The sequence below is a fragment of the Staurois parvus genome, unplaced genomic scaffold (assembly GCF_062004578.1).
Source record: "Staurois parvus isolate SC_StPar_1 unplaced genomic scaffold, SC_StPar_1.0 ptg000297l, whole genome shotgun sequence".
Taxonomy (NCBI): domain Eukaryota; kingdom Metazoa; phylum Chordata; class Amphibia; order Anura; family Ranidae; genus Staurois; species Staurois parvus.
The window spans coordinates 5,466,986-5,488,314 of NW_028318093.1; the positions used below are offsets into that span (position 1 = coordinate 5,466,986).

At 43.4% G+C, this 21,329-nt stretch overlaps 1 protein-coding gene across 1 annotated transcript in view; it reads right to left on the reverse strand.

The window, feature by feature from the left end:
- Positions 1–21,329, reverse strand: part of BRI3 (brain protein I3) — a 35,517-nt gene that overhangs the window by 3,208 nt on the left and 10,980 nt on the right. The window contains exon 2 of the mRNA XM_089682741.1: positions 15,314–15,419. Within this exon, the coding sequence (XP_089538867.1) occupies positions 15,314–15,419 (106 nt within the window). The remainder of the gene's footprint in view (positions 1–15,313; positions 15,420–21,329) is intronic.

Consider the following 21,329-nt stretch of genomic DNA (forward strand, 5'->3'; position numbering starts at 1 on the left):
TTCTTTCAAAAAAAAAAAAAAAAGTACCCCATGCAGGCTTAGGTCAAAATGTACTAGGATGCACTGCATACCAGTACATGACAGACCTACCATCAGACAGAGCCTTCCAGCGCTGACTTCACTAACACGCCTCTCCCTTGTCTCCGGCAGCTTCTATCTTGGCCCAGTCTTCCTTCTGGGTTCTCAATCTTAAGCCACCTGAATGATCGGGCCACAGGTGAGGTCGCTCCCTAGTGACATCACCACAGCACGCAGAGTGGACTGTAATGTGGTCTGAGCTGCGCATGTGAGGCTCAGATCTCACTACCCATTGACAGGCAGGGGAGACATTTATGACAGAAGAGACCACTAGGGTCTATTCTGTTATAAAAACCCTGCTTGTCAGCAGATTTTTACTACCGCTTTAAGCAGCAGCCTGTGAATGAAGTTAAAAAGGAGAAAACAGCACATAGACCATTTCTAGTTTGCTTCATCAGCAGTTCCAAGTTAGGACATGAGCACTGTAGCACAGTACGGGTTTTTCCCCTCTCCCAGTCTTCTCTGCTGTACAAAAGGCCTTGATCAGGTTAAATTTATTAATTGCAGAGCTGCATTTATTTGTGCTTTTTTAGAACTGCCCGAAGTTCAGCTTTAGGTCCTGGACACCATTATAACATTTTGCTGCAGTCATTTTCCCCAGTGCCATTTATAAAAACTGCACCCAGTTTCAAAAGGGTGTATTAAAGAGGACTGCATCTAAGCACCTAAAAATGCTATTTAATACATTTATTTTTTTTAATATTCAAAGCAAACTCTCCCATCCACCCACATCTCCATGCTTTATTTTGTTGAGCAATCACTTGGAAAAAAGAAAAAACAAAAAACACTAGAATTTCTGGCTGTGGCCATCTTGAATAAGGGCAGATGATTCATGTAGCATTTGCTTTCTGGAATCCATCTGACCTTAGCTCAAGCATGTGCTTAGCTGGGAAAACATCTCCTTCCCCTCCTGAGATGTATGACATGTTCCAGTAACTGAAGAAAGGAGAAGAAAAAAAAAAAAAACACCACCACACAACTAGATTTATTCTGCAAGTTATAGGCAATTCGTGCAGAGAGAAATATGGAAATATGGAGACTGTCCCAAGCAGCAATTCCCTTCACCAAATTCTTCTGATCTGCAGATGGTTTCTTCGAGAGTTAATGAAGCTATAAAACACAGAATGTCTTCTGACAGATGTCAGCAAAATGTACAAATCGCTGGGTCTACAGTTCTCCTAAAGAACCAATGTACACCACTTAAAAGCCGATTTCCTGTTGTGTCTTAGGAGGCTGTCAGACAGATTGATTTACAACTTTAAAACCACCGATATACTTTCTCTGTTCCTCTACTGTGCAAAAGGACATTTTCTCACCCTGCTTTTTTGATATGAGCACTGGGGCTGCTAGAAAAATGAGCATTCACAAAGCAGTATTGCAGTAGGAGAGACAACAAAGAAGCCTGAAATATTCCTTTGATATGAAAAAAAAAAAAAACCCACACAACAAACACACATGGTAACAGACAGTCACACCCTAACTTTCCACTCTTGGGTTTCATTAAAGGAAACAAGAATATAATTCCTCATCTGAGGCCAGAGAAGCCACATGTAACAAATGCAGGCAGGCAATTTGCAACCTAGGGGCCAGGCTGTATTTTGTACAAGTTGTAGGGTTGTGGAATTCTGGGAAAATTTTATAATCTCAAATCATGTTACACATGTCCTAGTTTACACTGCTATATCTACAAGCGTCAATTCAACAGTTTAATACTTCCCTTCTTCTGAAAGCACAACAGCATTAAACTGGCCCCTAGATGGATTATTTTTTCCAGAAAAAAAACACACACAAACACACACTTCCTGTAAAGAAGAACAAGGAGTACTGGAAGTGATGGTTTGGCTCCCACAGAGCCCTGATCTCAATAACAATCAAGTCTGTCTGGGATTACATGAAGAGACAGAAGGATTTGAGGCAGCCTACATCCACAGAAAATCTGCAGTTAGTTCTCCAAGAGGTTTGGAACAACTTACCTGCTCTGTCAGGCGGAGGCCCCGCAGTTTCTCGAGGGAAGTGTAGTTCCTCAGGCCATGTATAGTGGTGCCTTTCAGCCCACATTCAACTACACATCCTGAAGTGGGGGGGGGGGGGGGGTTCGCCAATCATGCTGGCTGGATCACAGGTAGTACAGTCTCCTCCCTTCTGTCCATTACACTGACCGCTGCTGAGTAATGCTAATCCTGCCTACCTGGGTGGCATCTGCCAATCCCTGCCTCCTGGGGCATTTTGAGATTCACAAAACTTTGGAGATTTTACAACAGTCCTTTTGGTGGCCTAGCATGAAGTCTGGTTGCCAGGGCTATGTAAGGGCTTGTGAGGTCTGCATCCAATGCAAAGGAGACAACAAGGGGCTTGTTAAAGCCTTTGCCCATTCCTGGCAAGCCCTGGGAGATGATTAACATGGACTTTATCGTACAGCTCCCACCAGCTGAAAACTTTACCACTATTTTTGTGATAGTCAATCAGCTATCCAAGATGGTGCATTTAGCAATGATTGGGACACCAATCGGCTTTAGAGACTGAACAAGCATTTGTTAAAGAAATGGTCAGAGGTTATGCTCCAAGGAACCTCATGCAACCTTACTGAGGGGACCAGTTTATGTCCAAATTTTGGAAAGAACTTTGTAAAGAGCTTAAAATTGGGGGTGATATGCCGAAAATAACCACGTCTCAAACAAATGGTCAGACACACAACCAGACTCTAAAGCAATATCTTCAGTGTTTTTCTTCTTTCATGCATGACTGGGCTCCACTCCTTCCTCTAGCAGAGTTCACCACCAAGGACTCTGTCCATTTGGCTACAGGTCAAACTCCATTCTTTGCAAACTTTGTATTTAACCCTTCCTTCATACCGGATACAGTCTTTGATTCACCTGTTCCGGCAGTTCAAGAACGACTGAAGTTCCTGCAAACAATGTTGCGCAGGAAGCTACTGCCAAGGCCCAACAGGACAAAAAAAATTATTCGCTAAAAAGAGGAGTGACCTGGACCTCAAACCAGGGGATAGGGTTTGGCTATCAACTACTAATTTGAAATTGGTCTGCCATTCCAAGAAATTGGCCCCAAGTACATTGGTCCATTTGCTGTAAAAAGTAATAAATCCAACAGCTTATGAACTTTTGCTATAGGAACTATAGGATTCATCCAGTTTTTCATGCATCTCTGCTAAAGCCTGCTGTATCAGATCCCTTTCCTGGCCATAATCCGGATCCTCCAGCACCGATCATGATTGGCAATGAAGAGGAGTATGAAAATGAGGCCACTGTGGATTAAAGGAGGAGAGGCCTCATTCAGTATTTAATCAAGTGGAAAGGTTATAATCCTGAGGAGAACTCATGGGAGCGCAAATGCAATGTTCACGCCACAAGACTGGTGAGAGAGTTCTTCCAAGCCCACTCTGAAAAGGATGTCCCAGTTGGGGGGGGGGGGGGGGGGGGAGAAATGTAAGGTAAACCACATTCCTAGCATCAGAAAACCAGTACAGGCTTATGCTCACATTTGTACATGTAAACAAGAAAAGGAAGCGCCATCTAAGTGCAGAGTGCAAATATAATTTTATAAAGTGCACGCTCTTCTTGATTTTGTGTTTTTGATTGATTTTATAAAAGTAAAAAGCCTCTGGGTCCTGGTCCTGTGTCCACTACATCATGGTGGTAGGCTGGAAGTGATGTCCGAGAAGCAGGAGACACTGTGTGGATCTCAGAAGTTGCTCGGAACCAGCACAGAACTTACTAAACCCACAACAGTAAAATCAGTCTGTATATGCAGTAAAGCAGGTTTGTTATACTCACTTTGGAACCTAAGGGGTTAATCCTCCGCAGTGTGTAAAAATGCCGTTTGAACCTGTCTTTTTGGATTCTCCCCTTCTACTGTCCCCAATCAATGTGCTGATGGAACAGAGCCTTGGGGCAAGCTGCACAGTTTGGTGTGTATTGCCAGAGAGCTTTTCACTTGGGAGTGCGCTTGTGATCAGTACAGGGCCAATCAGCACTGTCCAGAGAGTCAGGGGTTATACAGCATCAAAATTCAATCAGGGGAGAATGAAAACTCCTCCTACAAGCTTTAACCAGTTCTCTACTGGACACTGATAGAAGTCACAAGACTGCTCTAACTGCTGATGAGAAAAAAGGTATCAGTTTATATTTACAGGCATACCTCGGTTTATGAATGTAATTCGTTCTGGGGGACTTTTCGTATAGCGATAAAATCATAAACCAAAACGCCGTTTCCCATAGGAATGCATTGAAAACCAATTAATCCATTCCGGAGGTCAGAAAATAGTGACAACCATGTGTTTACAATCAGCGGTCAGTGGGGAACCCCGCTGAGAGCTGAACCATTAACGAAAATTGCCGGCAATGAAAAAAACAGCATGGGATCCCCCCTACTATCCATACCAAGCCCTTCGGGTCTCGTTTGGATTTTGAGGGGAACTCCCACAGCAAAATAAAAAAAAATTAAAAAAAAAAAAAGTGTGGGGTTCCCCCCCAAAATCCATACCAGACCCTTATCTGAGCATGCAGCCAGTCAGGTCAGGAAGGGGGGGGGGGGTTGGTAGATAAGCAAGCAAAAAGTACCTTGTACTCATGTTGATGGGGACAAGGACCTCTTACCAACAACGCTGGCCAGTGGTTGTGGGGGTCTGCGGGCAGGGGGCTTATCAGTATCTGGAAGCCCCCTTGTTAGCCCCCAGATCCAGCCCCCCCATGTGAATGTGTATGATGTACATGATCCCGCTACTCAATCACAAAAAATGTAGTGTGATAAAAAGACAGGACACGGTATTTGACAAGTCCTTTATTAAAAAGGAAAAAAAAAAAAAAAAAAAAAAATTGAATGTCTCCCACAGTAGATCCAACGTCAATCACGCCGCCCCAAAAAAAAAAAGAAAGGCTCTGATCCCAATGATTGCTCCCAGCAGTCTGCCTCTGAGCTGGCTTGACAGTTCTTAAATAAGGGGCAGGGCCACCCACTGACATCGTGCGTGTGGCCCCACCTCCTTGTGACATCATTAACCCAGCATGCCCCGGTTGATGACACAAGGAGGTGAGGCCACATACATCTTACAGGGTGGCCCCACCCCTTACATATTTAAGAACGGTCATGCCAGAGGAGCAGACAAGGCCAGGAGCGGAGCCTTTTTTAGGTTGGCGGTGGACATTGTGATTGACGTTGGATCTACTGCGGAGGACATTCTTTTAGTTTTTTCTTTTATTAATTAATTAAAAGGACTGGTCAAAGACAGTTTCCTGTCTTTTTTCACACTAAACTTTTTGTGAATGAGCAGCGGGACCATGCACCCCATACTCATTCACATGGGGGGGGCAGGATCTGGGAGCCCCCCCCCTTGTTAAAGGGGGCTCCCAGATTCAGATAAGCCCTCTGCCCACGGACCTCCACAACCACTGGCCAGGGTTGTGGGGAAGAGGCCCTTATCCCCAAGGTGCTTTGGCACCCCCCCCCCACGTTGAGGGAATGTGGCCTGGTATGGTTCAGGAGGGGAGCCCACTCGTTCGTCCCCCCAGCTTTCCTGACCTGCATGCTCGGGAAAGGGTCATGTGGATCTTGGGGGAATCCCCACGACAATTTTTTTATTTTTTTTTTATTTTGGAGTGGGGGTTCCCCTCAAAGCCCATACCAGACCTGAAGGGCTTGGTATGAATGGAGGGGGGACCCCACGACGTTGTTTTATTTATTATGATGCCGGTGTTTAACCGCTTGCCTACAGGGCACTTATACCCCCCTTCCTGCCCAGGCCAATTTTCAGCGCTATCGCACTTTGAATGACAATTACGCAGTCATGCAACATTGTACCCATGAAATTTTTAGCACTTAAGTTTTTTTTTTTTTTTTTTTTAGTTCGTTATAAAATTTTGTAATTAGTAAGAAGTGATTTTTCTCCTTCACTGATGTGCGCTAATGAGGCTGCACTGATAGGTGGCAATGATGGGCATTGACAGGCATCACGGATGGGCACTGATCATCAAGTTGTCACTTGCCCAGCTAAAAGAAAGAAAGTTACCTTTTATTTTTTTCCCCCCAGAGTTAAAAGAAAAAAAAAAAAAAAAAAAAGTTTCCTTTAAATTTTTTAAAACTAACAAAGTTTCTTTAACTCCGGGAAAGTGACAGCTGATTCTGTGAGCTATAGTGAAGAATAAAAAAAGCCGGCAATTGCATTTAAACACACACACACACACACACACACACACACACACACACACACACTTTGCATTGCGAAAAAAAAAAAATAATATTCATAAATAGGAGGCATTATTTCCATTCATAAACCAAAAATTACGTTAACCGAGGCACACCTGTAATTGCATTTCCATGTTCAGTGTACTGTGGGAGACCATATAGTGTGAATGCAGGGTCCTGGGTTTAGTAACACTAAACACGTGATGTTTCGCTTTTTAATTAAACTTCACTTTTCACTTCAGACATTTCTAAAATTCTGCTTTCATTATGGGGCAATGAGTGTAGATCAATGAGAACAAAATTAATTTAAACGACTGTAGTATTAGACTGCAGCATAACAAAACTAAAAGAAGAAGTGATAGGGGTCCAAATACTTTATGAATGCAATTTGATTTGAGAACAATAAAGCTTGACTGGCTTGCAGTGTTGGGTCCCTTTCTCAGCCTTTACTGGCAAAGCAATTGTTTAAAGCTAAACTCCAGAAAGGGAAAAAAAAAAAATATGGCTACCATAAATTAACTTAATCTGTATTGATAAAAACCTCTAGTGGTTCCCTGTACTGGGAAAGGGAAGATCAAAGCTGTAAACCAAATGGGCAACTGCAATGTGCAGTGCCGTCACACTCTTCCTGAGCATGATCATAGAAGGGAGGAACATAGTGATGAGCACTGCTCCTCAATGTTCAATCTGTAACCTGTACTGTTCAACTGCAGCTGTGAAACTGGACTCACTAGCTGGATATATGGTCTAGCAGGGGTATTCAAGTCACACAGCCATTTCAGGCTTTTTAGTTTATTCTGCCAAAAGTTATTCTTAAAATAGAAACTTAGAAGAAATAGAGACCACCTAGTGTTTTCTGCAGTGGAAGTCTATTAGGCTTTGTCAAGTAGACATTTGTTACCTTCTGAAGATTGACCCAAATGTGGATTGCTCTTCAGAGGGCATTTCACAGGCAGTGAGAAGACATATCGCCTCCTCAAGACCCCACATCAGTGCGCCACAACCACACGTACTGCACACAACTGCAGGGTGTTTCCGTTCAGTTGAATGGATTGCAGTTGGTACTGCCCAAACGCTACATCAGGGATAGTTTTTGTATTTTATGTACACCCCCTCCACTGCCTTTGCAGCCTATGAAGGGGGGTTGGGGGGGGGGGGGGGTTGGGGGCAGTAAAATGTGCAGTTGAGCTACAAGTGTAAAGTAGTTCCAATTTTCCTGATCTATACCTTTTCCAGTCAGAGTGCTAAAGCCAAAAAAACAACCAACCAACCAGGCAAAAGATTTGAAGCTGAACGAAGGCACAAAAGTCTCATGGAAATGTATTCCTATACCCACAAAGGATTTAAATCCACTTTGTATGCACCAAATGCCTTTGTACAACCTATGTACAGCACACAGTCATTTACGTTTGCAGAGAGCAGAGCTGTGGGAGACGCAGCAGCCACCTATAGGGGTCTCCACCCACTATAGGCCGCCTGCAGAACTACAGGAGGGAGCGGAGACAAGACCAGTCACCTTGCACAAGAAGAAAGCAGCAATCCCTGGTCTTTGTTACAAGAAGCTCCAGCACAGAGGCAAAGTTTCACACTGGATTACTGCACTGATCTGGAAGAAATATACAAGACATACCAAGAGTAAAGTAAGAATACACATGGCTATTTTATCTCGAGTATAGCATTTTCAGAAGTCAGGAATTAAAGTCCTCATATCTAGTATTTTTTTTTTACTGTATATCCCTGTTTACGTAAAAACTTAGAGAAAAATAAATGCAGCAATTTATATAGACCAGTCAGGAATATTCTAACATCTGAATGTGGCAAAACAAATCTGGTTGATTGCAATGGATCCCTGTACCAAACACATCAGGCATTACTAGTCACCTGTACAGCCTGTGTTTGAGGTCAGGAGTGACAGACATTCCATGAAACTGCTGCCAGCAACCTGTTAAAATCACTTATTTATTTCAGGTACTTATATAGTGCTGTCAATTTTATGCAGCGCTTTACATACATATATTGTATATTCACATCAGTCTCTAACCCTCAAGGGGCGTACAATCTAAGGTCCTTAACTTACATTCATACATACACATACTAGGGCCAATTTAGACAGGATCCAATTAACCTACCAGCATGTCTTTGGAGTGTGGGAAGAAACCAGAGTACCTGGAGGAAACCCACGCAGGCACAGGGAGAACATGCAAACTCCAGGGAGGAGGTGCCATGGTTGGGATTCGAACCAATGACCATAGTACTGCCAGGCAGAAGTGCTAAACATTTAGCCACTGTGCTGCCCTCAATGACTGGCTGACAGATACTGAGGCTGTACAGATCTTCTTACATATCCCAGCATATATATCCATACAGGGACAGATGCATGGACTTAAATACAGACACAGACTGCTTCCAGGGCTGGGCACCCATCCCAGTAATGTACGTACGTACGTACAGTGCTTTGAAAAAAGTATTCATACCCCTTTAAATTGAAGAAAAATGAGAAAATGGTTTTAAATGCAATTACAAATATCTGAAAAGTGTGACGTGCATTTGTACTCTGCGCCAGAGTCAATACTTTATAGAACCACCTTTCACTGCAATTACAGATGCAAGTCTCTTTGGGTTTGTCTCTGCCAGCTTTACACATTTAGAGAATGACATTTTTGCCCATTCTTTGAAAAATAGCCTTGCCACAGATTCTCCATTGGATTTAGGTCTTGACTTTGACTGGGCCATTCTAGCACATGAACATGCTTTGATCCAAACCATTCCGTTGTAGCTCTGGCTGTATGTTTAGGGTCATTGTCCTGCTGGAAGGTGAACCTCTGCCCCAGTCTTTTGCTCGAACAGGTTTTCTTTTAAGATTGCCCTGTATTTGGCTCCATCCATCTTCCCATCAACTCTGACCAGCTTCCCCGTCTCTGATGAAGAAAAGCATCTCCACAACATGATGCTGCCATCACCATGTTTCACGGTGGAGATGGTGTGTTCAGGGTGATATGCAGTGTTAGTTTTCCACCACACAGTGTTTTGCTTTTTTAGGCCAAAAAGTTCAATTTTGGTCTCATATGACCAGAGCACCTTCTTTCACATGTTTGCAGTTTGCAAGAAGCCAAGTGGGGCACACAGCAAACAGGACTGCAAATGGCTTACTTTCAACAATGGCTTTCTTCTTGCCACTCTTCCATAAAGGCCAGATTTGTGGAGTGCACAATAGTTGTCCTATGGACAGATTCTCCAACCTGAGCTGTGGATCTCTGCAGCTCCTCCAGAGAGTTACCATGGGCCTCTTGGCTGCTTCTCTGATTAATGCTCTTCTTGCTCAGCCTATCAGTTTAGGTGGACGGCCATGTCTTGGTAGGTTTGCAGTTGTGCCATACTCTTTCCCCATTTTCAGATGATATATTGAACAGTGCTCCGTGCGATGTTCAAAGCTTGGGATATTTTTTTTTTTTTTTTTTTTTAATACAATCTAACTGTACTTTAAACTTCTCTACAACTTTATCCTTGACCTGTCTGGTTTGTTCCTTGGCCTTCATGATGCGGTTTGTTGACTAATGTTCTCTAACAAACCTCTGAGGGCTTAACAGAACAGCGGCATTTATACTTAGATTAAATTACACACAGGTGGGCTCTATTTACTAATTAGGTGACTTCTGAAGGCAATTGATTCCACTAGGTTTTAGTTAGGGGTATCAGAGTAAAAAGGGTCTGAATACAAAAATCACACCACACTTTTCAGATATTTGTCAAAAATGTTGAAAGTCATTTATTATTTTTCTTCCACTTGACAATTATGTGCCACTTTGTGCTGGTCTATCACATACAATCCCAAAAAACACAAACAACAACAACAAAAAATTTAAGTTTTTGGTTGTAACATGACAAAATTTCAACGGATATGAATATTTTTTCAAGGCACTGTATGTATGCAAACACTCAGATGTGCATGAAGATTCATACGGCTGCTCCTATCAATGATTCCAAACAGATTGCTGCAACAGCTGAACACCTATCACCCCTGGCCACACACAGTTACATACATTGTACCTGAGAAGTATGAGCTGCAAATTCATTTCCTCCTTCCATGACTGTACAATACTTTGGCAAGAACTTTTATCAAACACTCTAGTCAAAAGGAATGCAGAAGTTAATTGTGCATACTGAGAAAATCCCAGAGCACCAAGCCAAGGTACTCAGTAACATAAATGGTAGCCTGTTTACTCTGCAAGACAACATACATACATACCTACCTGAAGCACTGGCAAAATGCTTGGACAAGAACAATGGCATAGTCTTCACTTGGGCCTGTTAACACGAGACACTTTGAACATGAGCAAAGGTCTTCATTTGGGAGGTTTCCAATCTTATCCACCTCCCATTGCAATTTCTTGAAAAAAAGTTTGTAGTGTTTGAAGGTCATTTGTGGGCCAAAGAAAACCTCCCTCCCACCCAGTCAGGTGAGTAGAAGATAATTTAAAAGGCAAAAAAATGCTAAGTCAGCCATGTTCCTGGTCAGCGCAGCTTCCAGGTGCGGGGGACCAGTAATTCAGCACTGCAGATATGCCGGCGTCATCCTGTTTTGCTGATGTCATACGCTTCTGAATTCCAAGATGACCCCACCTCTAGACGCCCAATAGGAAGTGTCCACATCACACAACCAGTGATGTGATGTGGATACCCAAAAAAAGGAAAGACGACTTCGTGCCGGAACATTACACAACTGCAGATTTAGATGAGCAACAGTAGTAAACCCTACTTTTTATGTTTTACCTACAGGTAAGCCTTTAATAAAGCTTACCTGTAGATACTGTAAATATCTCCTAAATGTGCACCGTTTTAGGAGAGTTTTACTGCAGCAGCGCTGATGTCAGCAGCACATGCGCACTGCGCCCTCAATGGATGGCGTGTCATCTATTGAGAGAGCCGTGCCACAGCCAGAACTCCCATACGCATGCATGGGAGTGACGTCATCGTGGCTTGGCCAATCAAATGGCCACTGCCCGCTAACCCAGAAGGAAGACCGAGTGAACATGGAAGGGAGCCGTGACAGCTCTGTTGGAGGGCTTATTTTTCAGGTAAAGCTTTCATAATGTGCTAGTATGCGATGCATACTAGCCTATTATGCTCTTAACTTGTAGGGAGAAGCAAGTTTACTACCACTTTAATTAAAGGGAACAAAAGCTGGGAGTAGATCTAAAAGGCAATTTTCAAACACAAAATAAAGAATACACACTGGTGGGGGGATTCAATAAAACACTTACAAACACTTTGCTGGCTGTATAGCCCTTTAAAAAAGGCCCTGCTGCTTGTTTTGGCAGCTATACCAAAAGCATAGCTAAGATTCAGGTAATTCTAAGTAGTGCCATTCTTATAGCTATGGCTGCACTAGATTCAAAAATTACCTCCAGTTATCACAGATAATGAAAACAATGGAGGCAATTAAAGACCAAATGTAAATTGGCACACAGAGACAAGCTGAGTGCCTGTCCCTGTACCAGAACACGTTTGTCACCACTACCTCATCCCTACTTGTTACAATCGTCAAGGTTGCGGTCATCTTCATTAGATTCATATTCCATAGCAGGATGTCCATTAGCTATGGATCCCCTGAATGCCTGTCTGTCACAAAAACAGAGTGCACCTGAGATAGACGAACATCTGAGCATTGGCCTACCTTTCCAGTGTCGGAGACAGACCACATACGCACACTAGGCACAACGACATATAAAAAAAAAAAAAAAAAAAAAAAGGGGGGGGGGGGGGGATGGATTGTCCGTATGGAGCCCTGACCACTTGTCGCCTCCCCCAAATCCATGTACCCCTTTACAACACATACATGCATCTGCTGCCGTGACCAACATTTGTTTGAAAATGCTTGTAAAGAGCTTGGAGAAGAGATAGAACGTCCTAAACACATTGGAGAAGTAATTTCCAAGTGATCATATGAACCTAGGGAGACAATAGCTGCTTACTGTTTACACTCAGCATCCTGACATGACAGTCTACTCACATGATCAAAAAAAAAAAAAAAACAGAACGCAGTGACCTCTTCCTCCTCTCATATTACATCAGGTCATGTGGCCACAAATACAGTTTTCAACATAGTCTGTTAAAAAGGCATAACCACTGTGCAGATACAGTCTTCACATGACAAGCAACTCAGAAAATTCTTGATGTGAGGAATAACCGTTGAATGTAACAGATGCTATAAATAAAGTGAGGAAGGGTGACAGATCCTGCCAGAAATCCAGTGAGCAGTTAATTTCCTGTGGACCCTGCCTGTGCTGCACTTTCATCAGCGCTGTTCCCAATTCTCTCTTAACTGCAGGACGCCAACCTTATCTTCTTTTCATCTCTAGAACATAAGTTGTTTCATAGTCATAAATGGGGGGGGGGGGGGGGGGGGGGGGACACTGTATACCAGGGGTCTTGAAATAAAGTTTGCAGAGGTCTGTCAGTCAAATTTTTTTCCGGTATGGGTCCAAATCTCATGCTTCCACTTTAACGTGTCACAACTCCCCTTAATATCTCAGTCACCCAATTTACATCAATGTCCATAGCACCCTTTAAAGCAGTCCCACAGTGTCCTCAGTTCCCCTTCACATCACACACCCCCTCCCCCCTTGACGTGCCCCTTTACATTGCAGTCTTCTTCACATCGCAGTGCCCCTTTCAGCGCAAGCTTCCCCTGCACAGTCCTACCTTTGGCAGGGAAGAGGCACTTATCAGTCTGGGGTGTCCTCTCCTGGGTCTCTCACCCAGCCACCACTGTCATCCTCAAAGCAGAGCAGGAGGTAGTGCAGATCTGGATGGAAGGCAGGAGCTGTCCAACTTACTATGTTAACAAGTGGGTCATTACCTGCTTGTTAATTTGAAAAGGCTCTAGCTCTCTGTGTAGATCTGCAGTACCTCAGAGAGCTGATAAAGGGGCAGCTGCAGTCTGGACAAGACTGTCACTTGGTCCGGGTCCAGACCGCAGTCCACCATTTAGTGATGCCTGCAGTATTCCATAACCACCCCACATCTTTGATGCTTGCTGTATTTACCTCTGATGAGCGGTCCCTGCCCACATAGCCAGTGTACCAGTCCAGGGATTTGTAATAAAAATCCCTCTTCTTCCCATTTTGTCCTTAAAACAACAGAGACGGAGCAGGAGTTATTCAGATCTCATCAATCCCAGAGTCCCTGCAGAAAGAAGGGAAGCTCAAAGCCCCGGACCACTACACCAGCTGTGTGGGCAGGGACAGCTTATCACCCATAGAGGCAAGTCTAGTGAGGACTAGGGGGTAGAGTGATTGTAGGGTGGTAGTTTACCTTTTAAATTTTTCTGAAAAAGTGAACTTTTAAGTGTTCACCTTTTCCCCAAAAATAAAAAGCACATTTTTTTGCAAGAAAAAAGTGTGCATCATTTCTGGTTGCAGGAGCCTGTAAAGCATTGCAGCAGCGATCAGCAGATCTCCTGAAGACCTATCAGTGCATCTGCTTGCAAGTACATCCCATACCAGCAAGCAGACACACTGACAGAGAGTCAAGGAACTACCACAGCACCGTAGTAGTTCACCGAGAATGAATGACACAGCCGTTTGGGTGGAGCCCCACGTGGCTGCACTATTTTTAAAAAGTGACAGCTTTAGTGACAGTTGTCCAATCGGCTGCGGTATTGGGAACAGGTTATATGTTCGACCCTAAAAAACGGGGGTGTAACATGTTCCCAAAGGTGAACTAATCCTTTAAACTTCAAACCCTATTGTGACAATGCTCTCCTCCATAGATGCTTCCTGTGCTAGGGTGACAATGCTCTCCTCCATAGATGCTTCCTGTGCTAGGGTGACAATGCTCTCCTCCATAGATGCTTCCTGTGCTAGGGTGACAATGCTCTCCTCCATAGATGCTTCCTATGCTAGGGTGACAATGCTCTCCTCCATAGATGCTTCTATGCTAGGGTGACAATGCTCTCCTCCATAGATGCTTCCTGTGCTAGGGTGACAATGCTCTCCTTAATAGAAACAGCACAGTGAGGAAGAGTTTTCACTCTTGGACAAGATATGAACAAGGCCTGTTTCATACAGGTACTGTCAAGGTCTGTTCAGCAAGAGGTCCTTAAATAGATCCCCTCCTGAATCAAGGCAGAACGGGTCAGATATTTTTGTGACATTTGTGTCCATTCAGCATTTGCCTCCATTTAAATATCAAAGCTTTCAGGACCCATATTAGATCTATAAGCAACCGAATGCAATGGTCCTTTTACAGCAAACTACCTCCATCATGTCTAGGTCCCGAAACAAGAAAGGATGCAGAACTTTTATCTTTTTTTTTTTTTTTTTTTTTTTAAGGACCAGGACAGACGTAAACTGATGTACATCACCTGCCCATAGACTTACATGGAGCTTCCACTCAGGTCCACCTGAAAAACTGACAGGTGGACCTGATCTGAAAGTCTGTGAATGGGGCCGAGTTCTCACAACCACTCTGGGCAGAGAGCATTGACTGTCAGTCTCCACTATCAGCTCTGCCCCCACCCCACGCTCACTGGAGTGCTGGGCTATGGAGGAGGAGGGAGAAGCTGGCTCAGGCTCTGAGGCTAACTGACAGACTGAGCCAGGTACCACTCCAGACTCTGGATTGGATCCATACACAGTCGGGATCTTTCTCCAGCCTGGACGAGTGACATCAGCCAACAGCAGGCTTCAGCCCTGTCAGCTAAAAACAGTTCACAGGAGAGCAGAAGGAACTGCACTCCTGTGATCCACAGAAGTACAGCCAAAAGAGCTTCTCCTCTAAAAGTAGTCAATTGGATGATTATGTGCACTAGGAACAAGTCAATTTACTACAAGCAAAATTCCAATTCCTTCTTATGGTTAATGCATTCTGTTCTTTGCCTGCCTTGTTAGGCTCCATGCACACTGGGCATTTTATTAACGCTGGTAGCATTTTTCAGTGTTTTTGCATTAGCATTTAGACACGTTTTGCAACATTTTTCGCAAAAACACTGCCCATTGTTATATACTGTCAAAGCTTTTTTTTTCCATAGAATCACCTGCATGCTGGACATCCTCCAACCACCACCACAGAGGTCGTTGCCACTGGCTGTTGGATTATTGTGTAAGTGTTGGGGTAGCTTGTTTGTGGGGCTGCAATGTATCCTGAAAAAGAAGAGATACAGTTGTAAGAATAAAATAAAATGTCACAAAACGAAATATAAAATTACATCTAAACAAAGCCAATCTTTAGTCATGCAATCTTCAAAATAATTTGCTAACCATTTCAGTCTAACCCTAAGCCCTTGTAGGAACGAGTCTACTCAGCATTCCATTGGTGCTGAAAGATGTCTGGTTTCAGGTTGCAATACATCAAGTACTCCTGACCTTGGATTAAAGCTGGTCAGAACATGGCTAGATTTTTCTTGTTCAGTCCATTATTGTATCCAAGCAGCCACAGCAAGACTGAATGCTGTTACAGTTCGGTGGACAAATTTTCTACCCTCTTCCGTCAATTTTCCAGTCGACATTTGCTGAGCCCAGCGGTACTGATGGGGCCATCCTGAGCGCAACGTTTGACCAATTAAGCAAGCTATCCATTGAAATCCAAGCCCCGTATGGCCAGTTTAACCAAGAACCCATTGCTTTTGCAGCCATTAGAAGGATGATTTAAACGGATTTGTCAGTTCCTACACACTGCAGCAGAGACTATACAGGACTACATTTACCCATATGCCTCAGGAAATGAGGTGTGAAACTCCAAAAAAAAGGGACAACAGCATTGCCATAAAGGCTTTAGTGTGATTCCTGAGCAGGTCAACACAAAAGGATCATTATTTATTTGTTTTTCTTGGGGGGGGGGGGGGGTGTAAAGAGTACAAACTTGACAAAACTGAAGATAAAGAGCAAGGTCATAAAACAGGGGGTGGAAGCATTAGACAGGGTCATGGTGTTCACAGTAGATGAATAACTTATCCACTCACCCCAAATTTTGTTAGATTTAATAAAACATACTGTAGCTTCATGTTATTCTAGAAAGAGTAAAGCACACCATATACTACACACTTCCATGCATTGATATCTAGGACCTCAATAGAAGTCCAATGTAACACTATGGTTTTGAAAATAGCCATGCAAGTGTTTTTTAGCAGTGCTCAAATCAAATTTCACCAGAAACACTGAAGCGACAATATATACACTATATTGCTTAAAAGTATTGGGAAGTCTGCATGGCTTTGTATGTTGACACCTTAAGAGTTCCCTTCACTGGAACCAAGGGGCCCAGCCCACACCAGAATCCCTCCAGCAAACTTTACACAATGCAGTCAGGCAAGTACCGTTCTCCTGGCAACTGCCAAACCCAGACATGTCCATCGGATTGCCAGACAGAGAATGGCGATTCATCACTCCAAAGAACACATCTCCACTGCTCTAGAGACCAGTGGCAGCATGCTTTACACTACTGCATCAAACGCTTTGCATTGCACTTGGTGAGGTAAGGCTTGGATGCAGCTGCTCGGCCATGGAAACCCATTCCATGAAACACTATGAACTGTTTTGCTAATCTGAAGGCCACACGAAGTTTGGAGGTCTTTAGCTATGGAGTCTGCAGACAGTTGGTAACTTCTGCACAGTAATTTATGACCAAAATGGTCTAACTTTAGAGCAACCGCAAATAACGTGTAGAATATCACAGTCTAACACCTAGCATTTGTGACCGATAGTGCCTGTAGTCTTTGGTGAACCTTTATAGCATCAATGGCGATTTGGCCAGTTTCCCAACTGCTCCTGTGTGAATCCAGGCTCGTCATAGCCCAAATTCACACAGGAGCAGTGTGGGAAACCTCCCTGCAGGGATCCCATGCGGAGTCTCAGATGTAGGAGAGAAGAGAAATATAGGGATTTGAAATCCCTGCCACTCTTTCCTCTCCTTGCAGGGATGACAGTTCGGGCTAGAGGGCAGTTGACTGGTCAGCACCATCACATGGACGTACTGACCAATCAAATACAGTCTAGCCTTTAGTGTCATCACTTAAAGGAGAGGAGAAAAAGCCACAGGGATTTCAAATCCCAAGATCTGTGAATTGGCTCTCTCTCCTCTCCTTGCAGAGATAACAGTTTGGGCTAGACGGCATCTGACTGGTCAGCACCATCCATGTGACAGTGCTAACCAATCAACAGTCTTCTAGCCCAAACAGTCATTCCTGCAAGAAGAAAGCGGTGGAGAATTGATATCCCCGCTGCTCTCTCTCTCCTCACCCACCACCTAGAATATGGAGCCTCCAGAGTATACATCCCCCCACTCTGAACCACTCCTGTGTGAACTCATGCTATTCTTATCGGTAATCTGTATCAGCATGTACTTGACCAAAAAGTATGGGCACTCATACTTGCCGATAAAAACTGGTATCGGTGCATTCCTAGTCTCTATCAGCAATGCCCAAAGAAAAAACAGGCACTGTGATGATGCAACCACCAACCATGGGAAATTTACTTGACTGCCTAGGCTCACAGAAGCTGGATGATGCTAGGGGTCATTCACCCATGTGGTCAGGTCTTGCAAAAAACACACATTAGTAGGTGGGGGAACAAGTTATGCTCTCTCTGCTAATGTCCTGATGGCAAGAGGCAGTCCCTTGCTGTTCTTACTTACCCTTCCCAGCTCTCTCTGCTGTCAGTCAGCCATAGCTGTACTTCTTGATGTTCCCAGAGGTCACAGGGGAAACCTGCAAAAAAAGCCAGTGCCTTCTTCTATGAATGAGTCAGCACGTTGGCCTCGGTTCAGAATACTACTGCAGTGAATGGATCTCACACATTATTAATGTGATAACTAGTGTATCACATTAATCCTGAAGTTAGGTTTTATGAGGATGCACAAAAGTATTAGCAAATACAACTTTCTATGTAGACAGCAACCTTTTTATCCTGTCAAATGGAGAGGTTATGTGCCATAATGCACTAACAATTTCTTAGGGGATTGAAGAGTTCATAATGTTGGCTTCTAATTACTATAGAGACTAGATCAGTCTGGTCTCCAAAAGAAGTTCCATGAACACCAATCCCAAATACAGATTTGTATCTCACAACTCTGCATAGTCATGTGTGAGTAGAGCTTTTCCCTAAATCTAAACATGTCTACAGAAATCAGTTTAACATGCATCAGACAGCCTCTCACATCTGACTGGAGAGAGATGGAGTCAGTCCAACCAACTACTTTTAACTGGAACAGTTAAGGAATGCCATGTCCATACTCTAGGGGTCCAGGAGCTGACAGGGACACGTTACCCTTTTTCAAGCCATGAAGAAATAGCATACTTGGGTATTTTTTCTTTTGTAGCTTTTAGCAATCTTTCGTTCTCCATTCCCCACCCCTTTATCAGTGACAGACCTATTTAGTGCTTATTCATAAGAGACATTCGTACATTGTGAAGTGCCCTTTGTTTACTTTTCTGTCCTAGCACTGAGCTCATGCATGCCGCCCATACTACTGAATGGACATGCATCGGCTGTGCAGAACTAACTTCACAGCAGATTGACAGGTAGGCAGGGATGAGTGCACAGGCCCTGCAGTGGGGCTCATGCACCGGTCTTTGCATACATGTCAAACTCAGCTGTGTGGGTCCAAACAGCCAATGCATGTCCATTCATTACTATAGGCTCCCTGCACAACAGGTCAGTTCATAAACAGAATATGGTTTCCATTATCTGAACAGGCCTTTAGTTCTAGAATACCAGAGATTCTGTAACAAGGTAGGAGATAAGATGTCGGTATCATATTTAATCTTCCATAAAGCACTTGGCTGCAAAATTAGCAAACACTCAAGAACATTGTTTTTTTTTCCAGTGACTCATGCTTTCTCCATAAACCTCACCCTCTGCCTGCTCAAACACATGTGGATTTTCTATACCACATGCAGCAATGTCAAAGACATTAGAAAGTATGGGGGGGGGGGGGGTTGGGAGACTTTTGTAAACAGTTGCTAATATTTAAGAAAACAAAACCAAACAAAACCAAAACAAAAAAAAACAAAAAACAAAAACACACCACACACAACAACCACAATCAAAATGCTGTAAACAGTTGCTCCTATTAAGCAATGAGCAAATAGTTAAATATTAACCTAGCAAACATTGTAAACACAACACTGTTAGAGTGGTAGCCTTTTGTAATAGACTGCAAGAGAAGCACAAATCTTGGTGTCTGGACAGATATGGTGTCCTTCATAAGATAACATTACTAAAAGCAACAACATCTGAAAAAAACTAAACAAAACCAGAACAAAAACAATAAAAAAACACGTGTCTTCAAAACCATATCAACAAAAAACACACCACAACACACACCTGTCAGTACATGCTGTTAATACTCAGTCACTATGGGATTTGGTTTAGGTAGTCTGCAAAAAAAGCCCGGTTGATCCTGTTCACTGTTCCTCCCTCCTAGTTGTGCCCCCACAGTAGCCGGAGACAGTGTAGAACAGTCGTTGCCACATCTACTGAGCATGCTCTAGTTTCCTTCTAAAGTTGTTCATTTCCTCCTATCTGTGCCTCCCACATAACTATAGAGTCACACATGTGGGCATATACACTTCAGATAAAAAAAAAAAAAAAAAAAAAAAAAAAAAAAAGACAGCCCACTCCCTCTTCCTTCAATCCATCAAACAGCTAAACATGGCTGGAGGTGGCCATCACGTTGATTGAATGTGTTTAGAATTACAGGGAGGCGATGCCTCCATCAAACAATAGACACAGGATGAGCAGGCAAGAAACAGGCTGTGATTGGAAGAAATACAAATACATACAGTTCAAATAAATTTGTATGATTATTTAATAGTTACAGTCATGGCCGAAATTGTTGGCACCCTTGATATTTTTCCTGAAAATCAAGTATTTCACACAAAAAAGGTATTGCATTAACACATGTTTTGCTATACACATGTTTATTCCCTTTGTATGTATTGGAACAAATATAAAACAGAGGCAGAAAAGCAAATATGACATAATGTCACACAAAACCCCAAAAATGGGCTGGACAAAAGTATTGGCACCCTTAACTTAATATTTGGTTGCACACCCTTTGGAAAACATAACTGAAATCAGTCGCTTCCTATAACCATCAATAAGCTTCTGACACCTCTCACCCGGAATTTTGGACCACTCTTCCTTTGCAAACAGCTCCAGGTCTCTCTTATTGGAAGGACACCTTTTCCCAACAGCAATTTTAAGATCTCTCCACAGGTGTTCAATGGGATTTAGATCTGGGCTCATTGCTGGCCACTTCAGAACTCTCCAGCGCTTCTTTGCCATCCATTTCTGAGTGCTTTTTGACGTATGTTTGGGGTCATTGTCCTGCTGGAAGACCCAGGATCTTGGACGCAAACCCAGCTTTCTGACACTGGGCCCTACAGTGCGACCCAAAATCCTTTGGTAATCCTCAGATTTCATGATGCCTTGCACACAGTCAAGGCACCCAGTGCCAGAGGCAGCAAAACAACCCCAAAACATCATTGAACCTCCACCATATTTTACCGTAGGTACTGTGTTTTGTTCTTTGTAGGCCTCATTCCGTTTTCGGTAAACAGTAGAATGATGTGCTTTACCGAAAAGCTCTATCTTGGTCTCATCTGTCCACAAGACGTTTTCCCAGAAGGCTTTTGGCTTACTCAAGTACATTTTGGCAAACTGTAGTCTTGCTTTTTTATGTCTCTGTGTCAGCAGTGGGGTCCTCCTGGGTCTCCTGCCATAGCGTTTCATTTCATTTAAATGTCGACGGATAGTTCGCGCTGACACTGATGCTCCCTGAGCCTGCAGGACAGCTTGAATGTCTTTGGAACATGTTTGGGGCTGCTTATCCACCATCCGGACTATTCTGCGTTGCAATCTTTCATCAATTTTCCTCATCCGTCCACGACCAGGGAGATTAGCTACAGTGCCATGGGTTGCAAACTTCTTGATAATGTTGCGCACTGTGGACAAAGGCAAATCTAGTTCTCTGGAGATGGACTTGTAACCTTGAGATTGTTGATATTTTGCCACAATTTTGGTTCTCAGGTCCTCAGACAGTTCTCGTCTCCT